Source organism: Fragaria vesca, linkage group LG2 (assembly GCF_000184155.1).
Source record: "Fragaria vesca subsp. vesca linkage group LG2, FraVesHawaii_1.0, whole genome shotgun sequence".
Taxonomy (NCBI): domain Eukaryota; kingdom Viridiplantae; phylum Streptophyta; class Magnoliopsida; order Rosales; family Rosaceae; genus Fragaria; species Fragaria vesca.
In genome coordinates, this window is record NC_020492.1 from 22,943,580 (window position 1) to 22,960,070 (window position 16,491).

Here is a 16,491-nt window from a genome sequence, read left to right on the forward strand (position 1 = left end):
GTTCTCCATCCTCCGGCGCCGGCGACGGCACGCCTCCACCCCAGAACACTCCAGCAGAGTCCCCAACCACTTCCCCTCCCCGACGAGTCCGTTTTTTTCCAGTTTCCGGCGAGATCGACTTTGTTTGAAGTTTTGGGTGATCTCGCCGGAAAACCGGAAAAGAATGGACTCACCGGGGAGGGAAAGTGGTCGGGGACGCTGCTGGAGTGTTCTGGGGTGGAGGCGCACCGTCACCGGCGCCGGAGGGTGGAGAACGGACGGACGTCCGCACTTTAAGCGGAGTGCGGACGTCCGCTTCATATCCTTCCTGTATATATATATATAATTATATTAAATGTAAAAGAAATAACAAGATTGACATCTCTCACTAAACTATGTCAAAGTTACTGGGTTCATATTAAGTATATATGAATAATGTATATAGATGATAAATCTGTATGTCAATCTTAAACATGTCACTGATCTACTTTAAATTGAAGTTTTGCAGGATTGCAGATCAAGCACAGGCACTTTCCGCATCCGTTTGACGTACACATACCCTGTATCATCAGAAACAGTTGAGAACTCTGTTGATGGGTGCCATGGGAGTAAAAGAAGAAAAACAGGCATGTCCAATATTATACTACCAATGCTAGTTAAAGAAGTAGAATTTAAACACATATATGCTAGGATAGCATACCCAATATTGCATGTTTTTAAGGGTCCCAACTTCTCACTCAGCATCTTTGTACAATTTGATTGCTAAGTCCAAGAATAGAACCAAATTTTGGATATATGTAGAGCATAGAATAGAACCTAACTAGCTAATTGAACCTGTGTAGTAACAGCTTTTGCATTTAAGTAACTATGAGAAACGGTGTAATCACGTTATGGGATTCCCCAGAGCTCGTTATATATTTGTTATTATTCTCTCCCTTTTGAAATTCTAATTGCTACTTTAAATCAAGTCAGGCAAATCTTCTTCTGGTGTCTTGTCTGCATATAATGTTAGTCTACCATCCCTGCATGCTGACGTGTCAGTATCACATTGACATTTACCCTCTCTCCTAGTGGCTAACCTTAAATAAACAATCTCCAAGTCTGACTTCTTGTAAACAGCCTGATATTAACTGTTACATTTTACAGGCACACAAATTCATTTTGCCTCAAGTGATGATGAAACTAAATGCTCTGGATTTTCAGCAAGTGAACCTGAGAGTATGCAAGCTATTAAATCGTTGAACTGTCCGAAGTTCCGTATGGAGCAGGTACTTTGATGATATTATCCCTTTTCTTTGAAATGATTCAAGGACTATATTTCCATTTCCTTTTCCTGTTGTAGGTGGGGCGGGGCGGGTGAGGGTATTCACAGATGATTGCTTTTCAAATCGATTTATGCTTGCCTTTTTGTACTTCACCAGTTTTATATGCATTGCTTTTTAAATCTGTTGTGTAGTTCTAATTGATCGATGCTTGTCTTTTTAATTATTTGCAAATTCCTTAAAATTGTTTACTGAATCTGTTATGATGTTGATTCTAATTCGACTTAGCTTTCATTTCTAGACCAATGAACCTTGTTGTTTGGAGTTCCTCTGTTACAGGACACAAATATACTTTGGCGGGAGATACCTGAAGGTAAGCTAATTCTAATCTTCTCCATTAGTTGTTACTTATTTAAGCATATTCAAACATGAGCTTAAAAGTGGTGTTAAGATTTTAAAGCTCCATAGGCTTGCAATCCAGATCACAATACTTTGCTCCTTTTTTCTATTAATGGTTTTCCATGAGAAAAGATAGGTAAGCATGAACTGTATTCATTGATTTAGGGATGCCACAAAGATAAAGACTATTCCGGGATAATGTTGTGTAAAGTGTTCTTTTTCTCTTTTTTATATAAAGGAGTAACTGAGTCTGTGGGGTTGTGTGTGAAAAATGGTCATTTAAATGTGAACATGTAATGTTTGGCTCAACTTGTCAAGTGGACTAGCTAATAATATTTTTGTGTTTCAGTACTCGAGAAATGTAAGTCAGAGCTGTTGGATTATTGATGATGAAAGAATGGGAGAAGCATCTGTTGAGGTAATACCAGTCAGAATATTGGCTATAATCATTCCAATTTTCACTTTTTTCCTCTGGAAACGATGGGTGAAATTCTGACAGTTAACGTGGTATTCTTTGTAGGAGATAATAGGTAGCAACATTCTTCCTATATGTCGTGGTGATAAGTACAAGTTTCATGCGGCTGGCAGAGAAGATATTGATGTAATGGAGATCTTCTTTACTGCACTTTGGATTTAATAGATTTAATAAATGACATATTGAATTATATAAGAATCTCTTTAGGTTCGGATGTTGGGTTCTGGGAGGCCTTTCCTGGTTGAGGTACAAAATGCGCGCTATGTCCCATCGCAGGAGTCTGTAAAAGATCTGCAAGCAAAGATAAATAACTTGCAAAATAAATTGGTAAGGTCACTACCTGCTTTAGAGTTGTTTCTTGTTGTCAATGAACAATTACAAAAGAGCACATTATGGAAGCAGGTTGGTGTGAAAAATTTGAAACTGGTGGGCAGTCAGTCATGGGATCTCATGCGTGAAGGAGAAGCAGAGAAACAGGTTTTCTTTTCTTTTTAAATACTATGTCGTCATGATTGTTTTTTTTTTACCTTTTGGTCTATATCATGATTGATATGCATGAATCTCTAAATTTCCTTGTTCAATTCAGACCATAAATTGATGACTTATTGTTCCATTGTTTTGTACTTTCATGCAGAAGCAATATACTGCACTTGTTTGGACTTCTCGCATTCTCAAGGATGAAGATTTTCAGTCTATATCATCAGTTAAAGACATGGTGAGCTGTTCAATAAGCCATATAATTGTTCTTATTCCTATTTGGTTATCATAAACTTGAGTGTGACATGGCAAGTTTCATCAGTAAAATTTTGTGGAAGGTCAATGATTGCATTTTGTATGGGCCAAGAATTTTTATCAGCTGCATCAGCATATAAACCATATATGTTGAGATCCGCTTGCCGTACATACAAGGATGTATGGAAGAGCAACAGCAACTAATTCCACATTATGACTAATAATGGAGAACTTGAAATCAGGAAATAATCAAGATATATTTGCAGTTTCTTGTTGTCTTTGGCATGACTGATAAGTCAAACATTCCTCATGATGAGAGTAGGTGGAAATTACAAAACAAAGAAAAATCAGAATAATTCTGTTGTCATATGCTTAATACTTAGGAAATGGTAACCTCATGGTCTGTTTTAATATTGACTTTATTAACCATATATGATTGAGGGAGTCTTGCTTTGCAAATCATAGTGGTTTTCTCCTGAGGCTTTCTTTTTCTTAATTGTGATACCCTAAGATGTGTATTTATATTGCTCAGCATATTCTGCAAAGGACTCCAATTAGGGTGCTTCACCGCCGAAGTCCTTTGGAACGTAAAAGGATTATACATTGGTTAGTGGATCATTCAATTTTTGTGGAACAACAATTACTAGACACTTTCAGTCCTCTATAATCAGTTAAGTTTTTAATTTTGCTGCAACATAGGATGAGAATTGAAAGAATCGTTGGAAGTTCTCAATATTTTCTTCTGCACCTATGTACCCAGGTAATTTTTCAGCTTATTATCATGAGAATAAATTTTGAAGCAATGAATTTGATTGATCTGAAATTTGAAATATGGCTTGAAGGGAAGCCAAAGGTGATAAATCTTTTCATTTCTATTTTTAATTTTTTTTTTTTAAATATCAAAAATATAAACCCTCGCATTCCGTTTATTTTTATTTGTTGCCGTTTTTATTCAGCTTCCAGCAGTAAGGTTGACTATTTTAGAGGACCATATTTTGAATATTTTTGAAAAGAATTCAACTTGTATACTTATTTAATTTCTGGCAAGCATCACAGGCTGGAACGTATATAAAGGAATTTGTTCATGGGGATCTTGGACGCACGCAACCCTGGTATAATTTAATTCTTGTCACTTTGTTTGAGGGGTTAGTTCTGTTAGTTCTGTCTCGTACAAAATTTGCAACTTTGTAACATTTGTTCTCAGTCAAATACCATGGATCCTTTATTGATAAAATTTTTGAGGGTATGGTTTTGTATTCATGTATCTTGTCTCCCATATGTGGCTTATAGAAGTTTCACTGAATTTTTTCTCCCACTGAAAGAATCGTTCTTGAAAATTTTCGTACAAGTAAGTTACACTTGAGATATTCCACAAACTCTTGACAGTGAAATTAACGAGGCTGTCTTTTGCAGCTTTGGATCAATTCTTGATACTAGAGCTGAGATACTACGACTTGATGTAACGGATGTTAAAATGGATTGTTTTCTCACTGAATGAGGTTCGTAGCTTCTCCCTGTAGTATGTTTTATAAAATAAATAAAAAAGAAATTGGTAATTATACTGGTTGACTGAGTTTTGCTCTTGCAGGAAGGAATTGTTCTTGGTGAAAGCACTGCTGAAGCTGGTGTTTTAGGACACAATGCACATGGATCAGTGGAGGAAATCATTCTTGGCCCATCTTTTATAAAGGAAACATGTTCACTTGTATTAGTTCGGCTAGAACAATTTCTTAATTTTTATTTTTTTTGGTCAAGTCAATTTCTTAATTTATAAATGGCAAAACGGATGACACTAATGCCTAGGTTTTTTAAGTCGACGGGCTACACGCCCGCTTCGGCCGGTAAGCCCTGTGTTGCTTAGCGCTTATGATTAACATCGCTGAGTCCATGTAGTTTGATCCCTTGGTGAGCTGGCTCGGCCCACTATCAGGTGGACTGGCCCAATATTTTATAACGGGCCCGATGAAGTATACAGGCCGTCTATTTTACGAGCCGAGACACCGAGTGAGTGTTACAACATTATCATCCAGTACCGGCTTCTGACCCCAAAATCTGATTAACGGGCCTCAGCAACACGTTTAACTGACTTGGGCCCCTAGATCAATTTCAAATGGGCCTCAAACCCAAGCTGAACTGTTAAAGGGCCATAGGTCCAAGATCAAATTTTAAGCGGGCCATAGGCCCAAGATAAATTGTTGAACGGGCCTCAGGCTCAAGATCATACTTTAAACGGGCCCGAAGGCCCACGATCAACAATTAAACGGGCCACAACGCCCAAGAACAAACGTTAACAGGGCAAGAAGGCCCAAGATCAAACGTTAAACGGGCCACAAGGCCCAAGATAACTTAAACAGGCCCCAGGCACAAGGTCGATTATAACATGGTCCGTTCATATGTTAAACGGGTCACAGGGCCCAAAATGAAGTGTATAACAGGCTTTAGGCCCAAGGTCGACTTAGCCCAAGAACAACTGAACCGCGCCAGGCCCAAAATGATGTTAAACGGGCCTATGGCCCATGATCAAATGCTAAAAGGGCAACAGGCCCGAGATCAGTTATTAGGCTGGCCTCAGGCCCAAGATCATATGTTAAAACGGGCCACAAGGCCCATGATTAGTGGTTAAACTGGCCTCAGGCCCAGGGTTCTGTTACGATCAAATTAAACTGGCCTATGTTACAGGCACAGGCCCAAGGTAAGTTGTTAGCTGGGCCTCAGGCACAAGGTCAGCTGTTAGGCCCAAGAAGAAACTGCCCTGAGGCTCAAGATCATATTTTGAACGGGCGTCTGGCCCAAAACAACTGAAACGGCCTCAGCCTCAGGCCCAAGATCAACTGTTAAACGGGTCACATGACTGCTCATCAGCATCTCACCATACCAGACCTCAGGCCTAAATTATGTGAATAATTAACGGGCCCAGGCCCATTTCTTCATTAACAGGCCTTAGGCCTACGATGTCAAAACCTTCGGCCCAAGATTAATTGACGGATATAACGGGCCTCACGCCGACGTTAGAGATTTATAGGTATTTGCCTGAGTCAAAGTTCACGGGCCAAAAAATAGCCATATAACGAATGTAGCTAACTGGACTAGTGGCTAGACTTTGATGTGAGGCCCATCCATGACTGTAAAGTAAATCCAGTACCAGTTTTTCAGTCGCACTTCCTCTAAAACACTTGTAATCTAACAGAAGGAAATAGGAAACATGCCTACACACACAAAAAAAAAGGCCTGCCATCCAGGTTATCTGGACTTCCGGGTTACAAATTACAAATAGAACCACATACTCCACCTCTTTAATCAATCCATGATGCACCCAACGTCTTAACCATGAAACTGAAACGGTCGGCAGCTTCATCAATCTGCAGCCAAAAAACCCAGGTGTTAACAAAATAACTTTCAAATCTCTAATCCAAACAAAAAATATTCACCATTTTCTGTGTTGGACGTCCAGCTCCATGCCCTGCCTTGCATTCAATGCGTCCAATAATTGGATTGGTCTGTGGACTCTTCTCCAAACTTGTAATCAACACATGTTGCAATGTCTGAAAATAAGAATAGCTCATATTAATTGCTACAAAATGATGCTGTATGAAAAAAAAAAAAAAAAAAAAACGCAGATATGGTTCACAAATGATACGGCACAGCAATAAAATGATTCAGTTGTCTCATGACTTCCATTCAAATGAGACACTAACCGCCAAAAACTTCAACGAGTGTAATGGGACAACTCGGTCATCATGATCTGCAGTCAATAGCATGGTAGGTGGGTACTGCTGGTTTGGATGTTGTTCCCATGGTCTGTTGACATTGTGTAGAGGCGAGTACCTGAATGAACCAGAGAGAGGAGCAATAAGACAAAAAAAAAAAAAACAATAAACTTGCATCCCAAATAAATGCAGAGAAGGCTGTGAAAGATATGCAATCCATTGTGTTGAACATTGAACAGATTAAGAGGCGAGCAGTCCATCTTATGATGAACATCGAGACATACTATGGAGTTCCAACAAGATTTAGGGTTAGAGTTGTTGAGATTGGTGTTCATTCACATGCAACTAGAAACCATGCAAAAGGTGATGCATCAAATATAGACATGGGTGAATAGTTAGCTATGTCATAGCTAGGAACAAAGCTTTAAATGATGTTTGTGGAAATTGAAAGCTATGGAAGTCTTCTATGGTGTGCTTCCAGCAAATTGAATAAGTGGGAAGAAAAAGCCTTGGCTTTTTCACATGGTACGATTGTTGCCTATAAATAGGCTGCATGGAAACTCATTTGAAGCATGCAAGCAAGTTTGCACCAAGTAAGCATCGGACAAGCAATAGAGAGCTTGTGGGTTGTGCATGAGAGAGAGAAAAAAGGTGCTAAGAGGGAAATTCTCTTAGGTGAGACACAGTGTTCTTGGGTATTCTATGAGTGAGGGTGTACAAGGGTTTTGGGTTATGAGATTTAACTCATGTATCTTGTACTAGTTTTATTCTCATAGTGGAAGAGCTATATCTTGGGGTGGACGTAGGCAGGAAATTTGCCGAACCACGTTAAATCTTGTGTCAACTGTTTTTTTTCATCCTTGTTTGTTATTATGCTTTATTGCGGTGTTGTTGGGTGTGTCTGTTTCTGAATCTCGGTTTGTTCGTGGGGTTAAAATCCCAACAAGAGTTTAGGGTTAGAGCTACGCCATAAATCTAACCACAAGATGGACAAACCAAGATAGGATAGACTATTACAAAGGTATAAACATTACCGTAAGTACAATTAGAAGTTCCAATCAGATCTCAGAATGGAAGGTAATCAATACTAAACAATACTTACTTGATTAGCCAATGGAATTCTTCCTCCTTGTCAGAACATCCATAATCAGAAGTCCATGCATGACCTGCAAAACTCTTAGAAATCACATCTTGTTTTTTTTTTTTCTAAAAGAACAACTCAAATTGGGCTCAGAGGAAGAAACCAACCTATGGTGAACTTGTGGAACCTCAGCATGTCCATCACACCAACATGAGCAAGTGCACAACCAAAAAGATCAGGCCTCTGCAACATAACACAATTTTTATAATTTCATATATGCAATCCTTGCTACAGTTTAAGATAGTAATCATTTTCAAGAAAGTAAAAAGCGCACCTGATTTATGCAAGCCCCGACAAGAAGCCCACCATTACTTCCACCTTCTATGCACAACTTGCTAGGTTGGGTATAACCAGCAGATACAAGGTATTCACCAGCAGAAATGAAGTCATCAAAGCAATTTTGCTTTTTTGAGAGGGAACCTGCCTTATGCCATTCCTCCCCATACTCTCCACCCCCACGGATATTTGCTAGGCAGTAAACAACACCTAAATGCCTTGCAAGTACAATGCGACTAACACTGAACGATGGTGTAAGACTAATATTAAATCCACCATATCCGTATAACAAACAAGGGTGTGATCCATCCAAAACAATGTTCTTTCTGGCCACAATAAATATTGGTATCTGAGTACCATCCTTACTGGGTATGAATACCTGGAAAATTGAAAACTTGTTAAGGATACAATAGTACTAATAGTCTTGAAATAAAAAAAATGGAAGAATGTGTTGAATGAGTGAAACTAAATAAGAAAGAACGTGATATAGTAAAGAGTCATTTAATGTCAGCCAAAGCTATAATCACCTGATCCACATGGAAGTCTGAGCGATCGAACCCAGGAACTGTAATTTCACGAAATACCCTCAGATCTGGAACTTCACTGTCTAAATTACACTGATATATTACTCCCGGTGTAACAAAACTCGTAAACCCAAAAAAAATTGTACTATCTTCTCGTCTTGCAGAAATCCCAGTAACTGTGCCAATGTCAATGGGCAACTGATGCACCAAGCTACCTGATTTCAGATCTCTAATCTGTAGAACATACTTCACATCACTCAAGTAACTAACAATCATTTGGTTACCGTTTACAGCAGATGCCGATTCAAGTACATCTTTTTCAGATTCTTTAATCACGTCAGTCCAAACAGTTGGTTCCTTCAGATCAACTCGGACCAACTTATATTTTGGAGCATCTTTATTTGTCAGGAAAGTAAAGACAGTGTCATCATTTGCAATTGCATGATAACATGCCTCAAATGTATCAACAAGCTTGACAACCGGAAGCAGTTCATTGTTCGCCCTCAGACCTTCAAGCCCATTAGGAAGTGTAGACATGTCACAGTAGTAAAACTTGTTGACTGGATCACAACCCTCATCAACATTCATAAGAGCATACTGCAGATTACACAAGAAACAGAATGGGTAGGTCAAATAATCACACAAATATGCTTCTCTATACAAGGACTGACTTTACAAACACATCAATCCTTAACAGCCATTTCAAATATGCTTCTCTATACGATGAATGACTTCACAAACACATCAATCCATAACAGCCATTTCAAAATGCGGAAAAAACGAGTAGAAACCCATACACAGAACTAATAGTCTATTTTTGTATTTACCTTCCCGTCATCAGTAACACTCGCTCCAAACAAGTATTTAGGATTTTCAGAATCTTTCCAGCATAATATGTCATTTGATTGATCCGTGCCCAGAAAATGGTAGTACAACTCATGATAAAGATTTGCATTGGTCTCTGTGCCAGCGTCAATGTCCTCTCCTTCTCTACAGCACATAACAACCATTATTATACATAAAAACGAGTAGAAACCCATACACATATTTTTCGATCAGCCTTACAATCAAGGACTATTCCTGGCCCAAATAATCCTTTCTCTACCACTTAGCTACTGTATTCAGATTGCTCAATATAAAGACAAAAAAACCAAAGCACCTTGAACCATCTTTAACTTTGAAATACTTCCAAGCTAGAACAATAATCACAGTATTTGAATCTCCAAAATTTTCTTCTTCTGATAGTTTTGTCATAACCAAGCTACAGCTATTCTAATTAGAGAAACACAAGACATTATGTTGGATGTAATAAAACAGGATTGCTGTTTTGCCACTTACTTTGGTGCTGGATAGCGGCTATAGAAAAACCCTTTGTTATCATGTGTCCAACTAATACCAGAAAACTTGACCTGAAAAGGCAACAGTAATTATTCTCTCATATATGGATCCTCATTTCTACTTCTGTATGTTCAAACGTAAACTCCAGAGCTTACCCAAGATAAAGTGTCTGGCTCCACCTTCTTGTCCTCAATGCGCATCACTTTAATTGTCACCCAATCACTGCCACTTGTACTAAGTGCATAGGCCAAGTACTTAGCATCCTCACTTACTGAATATGTACTCAAAGCTACTGTCCCATCTTCACTAAGCGTATTAGGATCGAGCAAAACCTCTGGTTCTCCATCCAAACTATCCTAAAACCAAAATTAAAACACACTTCAACACAGAGCAACCAGCAAATCTATAAGCATTTCAATAGAACCAATTATAACCTAAAACCACAATCAAAACACGCTTCAATACATAGCAACTAGTGAATCTATAAGCATTTAAAAAAAACAATTATAACCTAAAACCACAATAAAACACAGTTCAATACAGAGCAACTAGTGAATCTACCTGTACATAGAGCACATTCTGAGCTTGAAGCCCGGTGTTATGGGAGTAGAAGTACTTATTCCCTCGCCGGAAAGGTGGATCATAGCGCGGGTGATCAAACAGCTTGGTGATTTTATCAGAGAGCTTCCCTCTGATATCATCGCACTCCTTCAGCACCGACTGCGTCAACTCCACTTGCTTCTGTACAAACTCCTTCGTCTCTTCCGAATCAGGATCCTCAAGCCTTCACAAATCATCAAAAACACAAAATCTAATTCCTCGAAACCCTAAAAATACTCGAATAAGCTGAAATGTTAGGGTTTCGGACCGTTTACCATCTATAAGGATCGGCAATCTTGACGCCGTGGTAGTCATCGACGACGGACTCGTCTCGCCGGACGCTAGGGTACTTCAAAGGCAGGTCTAGGGCACCGACGGACCCCATCCTAGGTTTTGAGGACGAAACGACGACGGAGGAGAAAGAACGAACCGATTTGACCGGCGTTGACCACGGCGGAGCAAGTAACCACCGTGAACAGTTGGTGAAGAGAAATGAACTTCTCCGGCGAGAAGCACAGTCAAAGCTGGGACGACGCACTGCAACACAGAGCGATTCACGAGCAATTTGTGAGAGATTAGATTTCATTTCTGCCCTAGTTACTCTAATAAGCTCGCAGAATCGAATCCCAAGGCTTAAATCGAAGATTCGAGAGGGAATTAAACAAAACGGCGGCGTTTACCTGATCAAGAGCGGTGAAGAAATGGCGAAGGCGAATTGAGAGCGTCGATTGGTTTGGTGAATTGAGGCGCGCGGTGTGGGAAGGGCAGCGGGGTAAATAGAGAAAAAGGTGTGGGGAGAGTTTGGCATGGTGATGGATTTGTGTGTGACGACTGACGAGTCTATGACAACACCTCGGTACTCTCGCGCACACACGAGCTTTACTCTTTCCACACGTTCAAGGGCTTCAGGCTTTTCGTTGCGATGAAAACGAGGGGATAATGTGCTCATTTTGGAAATGTAGTGTCGTCATAATGTATCCATAATTTCGACTAGCTTCTTGTAGCTCATAGTGGCCATATATCTCTCAACACCTCTTTATTCTTGTTGATAAAGATTCCGGGAGAGAAAATATTGTTATCACTTTTTTCTATTTTTGTATAGCTTTTTCTTTGTTATTGTGCTAGTTATTTAGTTCGGACAAACTACTCTAGGCCCAACAAGCACTTTCTCAAGGCCCAATACGTTTTGGTATAGCCTTCTCTTTGTTATTGTGCTAGCTATACTTTCTCAAGGCCCAACACCGATTTAATATGACATTCCTAAACCTAGGTTTTAACGTTTCTATACCTCAAGGCGTTTTTCCCTTTTGATGAGATTTTTTCATGCAGAGGAAAAAAAAAATTCTTTCTTGATGTAAGGTCATCTCCAACCATTGTCCTAAAACCTATAATAGGTTTAGGTTTTTCAATTTTACATCTCCAACCTGAATACAACTTGAGCCAAAATATGTTTTATTTTGACTCAACTATTTAGGAGGAATCATAAATTTCACTCATAAATTAAGTGGTCCCCACATGTTATAGGTTTAGATTTTGATAATAAGAGTTGGAGATGCAAAACTTATATGAAAAAATAGGTTTGGGTGAGTCAAATTTTAAATTTAGGTATAAGTTATAGGACAATAGTTAGAGATGGCCTAATGGTATAGGCTTTTAGCAATTGCTAGGCTCCATTGGACTCGGCCCTTAATGAAGATTTTCATTATCCAAACAAAAAAAACAAAAATAAAAAACGTTTCTATACCAAAAGATTCAGATAGTTAATGTAATATTCATATTTTTACTTCAGTTTAGTATTCATATTTTTAATTTTCTAAAGTTTAGCTTAATAAAATAGTATGAGTTCACATCCAAAATCAATTGGTATGGGTAGAGTGACCCGAATCCTTATAAACCCACATGTAAGGTCTTATATTCCTGATATGAGATTGATATCTCAACATAACTTACACATTTTTACTTTTTTACAATTTATATTTACCTCCCTTCCTAATTTCTCAATGGTTGAAGAACTGTTTCCTGAACTGATGAACAAAAGGTCCACTGTAACGAGCAAATTAAATTATCAGCTAGAACCAGTTGTGTTCATTCATACCTCATAATCTCAGATCCAAATCATTCACTTATTTTCGCGCGTGCAAACCAAACACTCTAAACAAACACGTGGCCGTAATCATTTTCCGATCCACCCAATTAAAAAGGTTCGGCTGAGCCTCCTACGTGGGGCCGGGTGTTACAATTACAAGGCCAAAGTGAAAATGAAAGAGTAGTAGCACAGTTTTAGCGGTAAACTTTCCTCTGTCCCCCTTCACTTTCCTTTTCTGAACTCGATCACTTTGATGTTCAAAACCTTGATCTAATGGATAGCGTCAACGTCTCGTTCTCGTCGGAAGATGAGGACGCGGAGGAGTTGAGCGAGCGATTCGATAGCTATAGCTTGAGTGCTGACGTTAGTGAGTCGGAAAGCTCAACTAGTACTAGCTTTTCTAGTCGGAAAAACGAAGGCCATGCTTCTACATCCATGGCTTCATCGTCTCCCTCCGGACCGGACTTGGCCGAACTTTTCTACGGCAAGAATGCGCTTCCGGTCATGTTGCCGGCCTTCGGTGGTGAACGTAATGTTGTAGTTCCGGCGATGATCACGGCGAAGTCCGAGGCTGAATTGTCTGGTTAGTGCATGTGTTGTTAGTTTGGTTATGTATGTGGTTTATGGTTCAATATCCAAAGTGAGAATCAACTGTAATCACAGTGCAGAATTTGACAATTAACCCTTCTGCTGATTCAAGTGGATAATGAAAACTGATGAACATTATAATTTTAGAGTTTAGACCAAAAATCAATGTGATATTATTGAGTTTCAAGGCTGGATCACAACTTGCATGTTATCTTTTTTCAATTTTTCTTTCCAATAACAAACGAAGTTTTGGTAGTCATTTCAATATACTTCTGTAGTTCTGTTTCTGATGTAAATTTGATATACTTATGTATGATTTGCAGAGGTTGAATTGATGAAGGAGAGATTTGCAAAGCTTCTGCTTGGAGAAGATATGTCAGGTGGAGGCAATGGAGTCTGCACTGCTCTTGCTATTTCCAATGCCATCACAAATCTTTCTGGTTTGCACAAATTCTTAGCCTTTTTGCTCTTTCTGCTGCTTGTTTTGTTTCTCTGTAATTTTCCACGGAACACTTCTTGATCGTTTGAATTGACATTAAAATTTGCTTTGGCAGCTACTGTGTTCGGAGAGTTATGGAAGTTGGAGCCATTGGCACCGCAAAAGAAGGCAATGTGGCGCCGAGAAATGGAATGGCTTTTGTGTGTGAGTGATTCCATTGTTGAGCTCATACCATCAACTCAAGAATTATCTGGTGGTGGGACTTTTGAGGTTATGGTGACTCGTCCCCGATCAGATCTGTATGTAAACCTACCTGCCCTCAAGAAACTGGATGCAATGCTGCTTAGCCTTCTTGATGGATTTAGTGATTCTGAGTTTTATTATGTTGACCGGGGGATACTTGTTGCTGATGATAGTGAAACATTTTCCCGGCCTTCCTCTTCTGGTAGACCTTCAACTAGGCAAGAAGAGAAGTGGTGGCTGCCATTCCCTAAAGTACCCCAAAATGGTCTTTCTGAAAATGTGAGGAAGGCACTGCACCACTGTAGGGAATGTGCAAATCAGATCCTTAAGGCTTCAATGGCCATCAATAGTAATGTGCTGGCTGAAATGGAAATCCCAGATGCTTATTTAGAGAGCTTGCCAAAGGTATTGTATGACGAACAGTTCCTTCACATTAACACCTATTCTGATAACACCTATTCAATTGCAGATTTGCAATTGTGTATAGATAAAGATGCACACACAGGATATACATTTCATGTAAATAAACATATTCTGCTAATGTTTTTAATCACTGTTACTAGGGAGACAAAGTATTTTATGAGTGCTGATCTTACTCCTTGGCATTTGTCTCGTTTTGCTGTTCCAAAACGAGTGAGCCTTTCCTTTTAGTAAATCTTTGCAGATTAGGGGCTTATGCACTGTGTATGGCTAAATTTTTCTTCATTGTGTTTTGATGTTTATTTGATAGATTACTACTACATATATTTTTTGACACAATTCTACCAATGTTTTCAGAGTGGGAAAGCTTGTCTAGGAGAAATCATTTACCATTTTATAACTGCTGATCAGTTCTCCCCAGACTGTCTTCTTGACTACCTGGACCTCTCATCAGAGTACACCACTCTTGAAATAGCAAACAGAATTGAGGCTGCTGCACACATTTGGAAACAGAAACACCTGAAACGCCATCTGAGGCCTACAAATTCTGGTAACTCATCCTGGGGTGGAAAGGTTAAGGGATTGGTTGGTGACAAGGATAAATGCAAGCTTTTAGCCTCCCGAGCTAATACTATCTTTCAGAATCTAAGGATACGGTTCCCTGGCCTTCCACAGACCACTCTGGACATGTGCAAGATTCAGTATAACAAGGTATAGTGCTGAAAGAGTTTTGGCAGTAGCAAATTAGAACATAAGAATTGAAAGCACATGTTTTACTCATTTAGTACCGAACAAGAGATAGCATTTGACAGTAATACATCTCCACATTTTAGGCTCGGATTTGATGGTTTTATAGCTCGTAACACTAAATCAGTTTCCTCCATATATATATGGTGCAGGATGTGGGGCACTCACTCCTTGAGAGCTATTCCAGGGTGATGGAAAGCTTAGCCTTCAACATCATGGCAAGGATTGATGATCTTCTATATGTAGACGATGCGAGCAGGCAACGTGCAGCTGCAATGTCGATGTGTCAGCAGAGAAGGTTTGTTGTTGCTGATCCCAAACAGAAGAGGCTGTTGCGGAGTCATTTATCAATTCAGCACAACTATTATGGTCCTTCAACTACATTACCAGCACCCGATGATCCTCCTTATCAGATGGTCAGAAGTTCTGGCAGAAGGAGGCATCAATCTACAAAGAACAGGAATTTAAATGATTTGCTGCATGAAAAGTTGGAAAATTTGACTTTCTGATGATGTTGACGCAATAAGGGTATATGGGAAGCTTAAAACGTTTAAAAGGAAGATGATTTGGTTAACCTTACAAGGGTAGAGATATAGATGTTGTTTTCTGCACTACTGTAGATTCCAGATATATGAACTTTCATCCCAGTAAGAAGGGTACCGCTTTGGGCCCCCTACACTTTGGGCCGGTTTATTGCTGCACTGGTATTGGTTTTGTGTTTCTGTGTGTATGATGATCAATTGCGCTCCAATTTCTGGACCAACTCAAATGCCAACCAAACCCAGCAACATATTCATAACAGGCCTAACTATATATTCTTTCTTCTTCTTTTTTGTTGAAGGGATTAAGCTAATAACTAATCAACAAATCCTCACTTTGAGCTATAATGACTTTATATTCCAAATCATGGTAAACTAGAATCCATTATTAAGCATGCATACCATGCAGTGCTCTTATTTACTTTAGTATAAAGTATAAGCAAACAATACTAATCTCTGTCTCGGAATGGATTCTTGCAGCTGTGTCTGAGAAAGCTTCAAGTTTAATCATTTGGCTCTGTGGTTGGTACTAATTAGCAAGTTCTTGGAGACAGTTAATTATCTTAACACGTATTAAAGAAATCTAACCTCTCTTTAATTCATTATTCTAATGCTTTTCTAGAAGAGATCGATGCAGAGTTTTAAAATGCTTCCATCGCATCCATCAATCATGAAATCGAATAATATATACATGAAGTTGATTCCTTTATGTGGATTCCTTGCCTTTTTCACTTGCAGCCTTGCAGAGTAAAATGTTCACATTCTTATTCTTGTTCTTCTTGCAGCTACCAAACATGGATATATTGTCAGCTAGCTAGATTGGAGTTCATCTCTCGCTCTCACACTCTCTTTTGAAAAAACAAAAAACAAAAAAGTGGGGTGCGAAGGAACAGTAGTGTTCGAGTTTCAGGTCAAAGAAAAAGAGATTAGTGATTGACTAAGATCAAAGTACTGCGCATTGACTTGACCTGTGAAGATGGAGCGAGGGACACCAGC

The 16,491-nt window shown here is 39.2% G+C and overlaps 3 protein-coding genes across 3 annotated transcripts in view; 2 read left to right on the forward strand and 1 right to left on the reverse strand.

Moving 5' to 3' along the window:
- The window catches only part of LOC101301943 (putative tRNA pseudouridine synthase Pus10-like), a 5,888-nt gene extending 1,289 nt beyond the window's left edge, over positions 1–4,599 (forward strand). Inside the window, exons 4-16 of the mRNA XM_004292876.1 lie at positions 488–605; positions 1,126–1,247; positions 1,543–1,614; positions 1,990–2,058; positions 2,161–2,241; positions 2,323–2,442; positions 2,518–2,592; positions 2,750–2,830; positions 3,380–3,453; positions 3,547–3,607; positions 3,904–3,959; positions 4,261–4,346; positions 4,436–4,599. Of these exons, the coding sequence (XP_004292924.1) occupies positions 488–605; positions 1,126–1,247; positions 1,543–1,614; positions 1,990–2,058; positions 2,161–2,241; positions 2,323–2,442; positions 2,518–2,592; positions 2,750–2,830; positions 3,380–3,453; positions 3,547–3,607; positions 3,904–3,959; positions 4,261–4,345 (1,014 nt within the window). The 3' untranslated portion in view covers position 4,346; positions 4,436–4,599. The remainder of the gene's footprint in view (positions 1–487; positions 606–1,125; positions 1,248–1,542; positions 1,615–1,989; positions 2,059–2,160; positions 2,242–2,322; positions 2,443–2,517; positions 2,593–2,749; positions 2,831–3,379; positions 3,454–3,546; positions 3,608–3,903; positions 3,960–4,260; positions 4,347–4,435) is intronic.
- Positions 4,600–5,961: 1,362 nt separating this feature from the next.
- LOC101293840 (prolyl endopeptidase-like) lies at positions 5,962–10,958 on the reverse strand. The gene is made up of 12 exons (XM_004291268.1): positions 10,709–10,958; positions 10,395–10,617; positions 9,989–10,189; positions 9,834–9,904; positions 9,323–9,485; positions 8,499–9,092; positions 7,970–8,350; positions 7,803–7,878; positions 7,657–7,720; positions 6,543–6,672; positions 6,276–6,389; positions 5,962–6,206 (listed from the first exon to the last, which is right to left on the reverse strand). Exons 1-12 carry the CDS (start codon positions 10,816–10,818, stop codon positions 6,141–6,143), a joined length of 2,193 nt encoding a protein of 730 aa, XP_004291316.1. The 5' UTR covers positions 10,819–10,958; the 3' UTR covers positions 5,962–6,140.
- Positions 10,959–12,792: 1,834 nt separating this feature from the next.
- Positions 12,793–15,676, forward strand: LOC101302236 (rop guanine nucleotide exchange factor 1-like). The gene is made up of 5 exons (XM_004292877.1): positions 12,793–13,102; positions 13,431–13,547; positions 13,662–14,194; positions 14,567–14,920; positions 15,109–15,676. Exons 1-5 carry the CDS (start codon positions 12,793–12,795, stop codon positions 15,463–15,465), a joined length of 1,671 nt encoding a protein of 556 aa, XP_004292925.1. The 3' UTR covers positions 15,466–15,676.
- The last annotated feature ends 815 nt before the right edge of the window (positions 15,677–16,491 follow it).

Coding starts and splice junctions, on each gene's coding strand:
- LOC101293840 (XM_004291268.1), bottom strand. CDS start 10,818: ATGGGGTCCGTCGGTGCCCTAGACCTGCCTTTGAAGTACCCTAGCGTC. Junction 10,190..10,394: donor AGAATGTGCTCTATGTACAG/GTAGATTCACTA, acceptor TTTTGGTTTTAG/GATAGTTTGGATGGAGAACC. Junction 7,721..7,802: donor GTTCCACAAGTTCACCATAG/GTTGGTTTCTTC, acceptor AGAGTTTTGCAG/GTCATGCATGGACTTCTGAT.
- LOC101302236 (XM_004292877.1), top strand. CDS start 12,793: ATGGATAGCGTCAACGTCTCGTTCTCGTCGGAAGATGAGGACGCGGAG. Junction 13,548..13,661: donor TGCCATCACAAATCTTTCTG/GTTTGCACAAAT, acceptor TTGCTTTGGCAG/CTACTGTGTTCGGAGAGTTA. Junction 14,195..14,566: donor ATTTAGAGAGCTTGCCAAAG/GTATTGTATGAC, acceptor CAATGTTTTCAG/AGTGGGAAAGCTTGTCTAGG.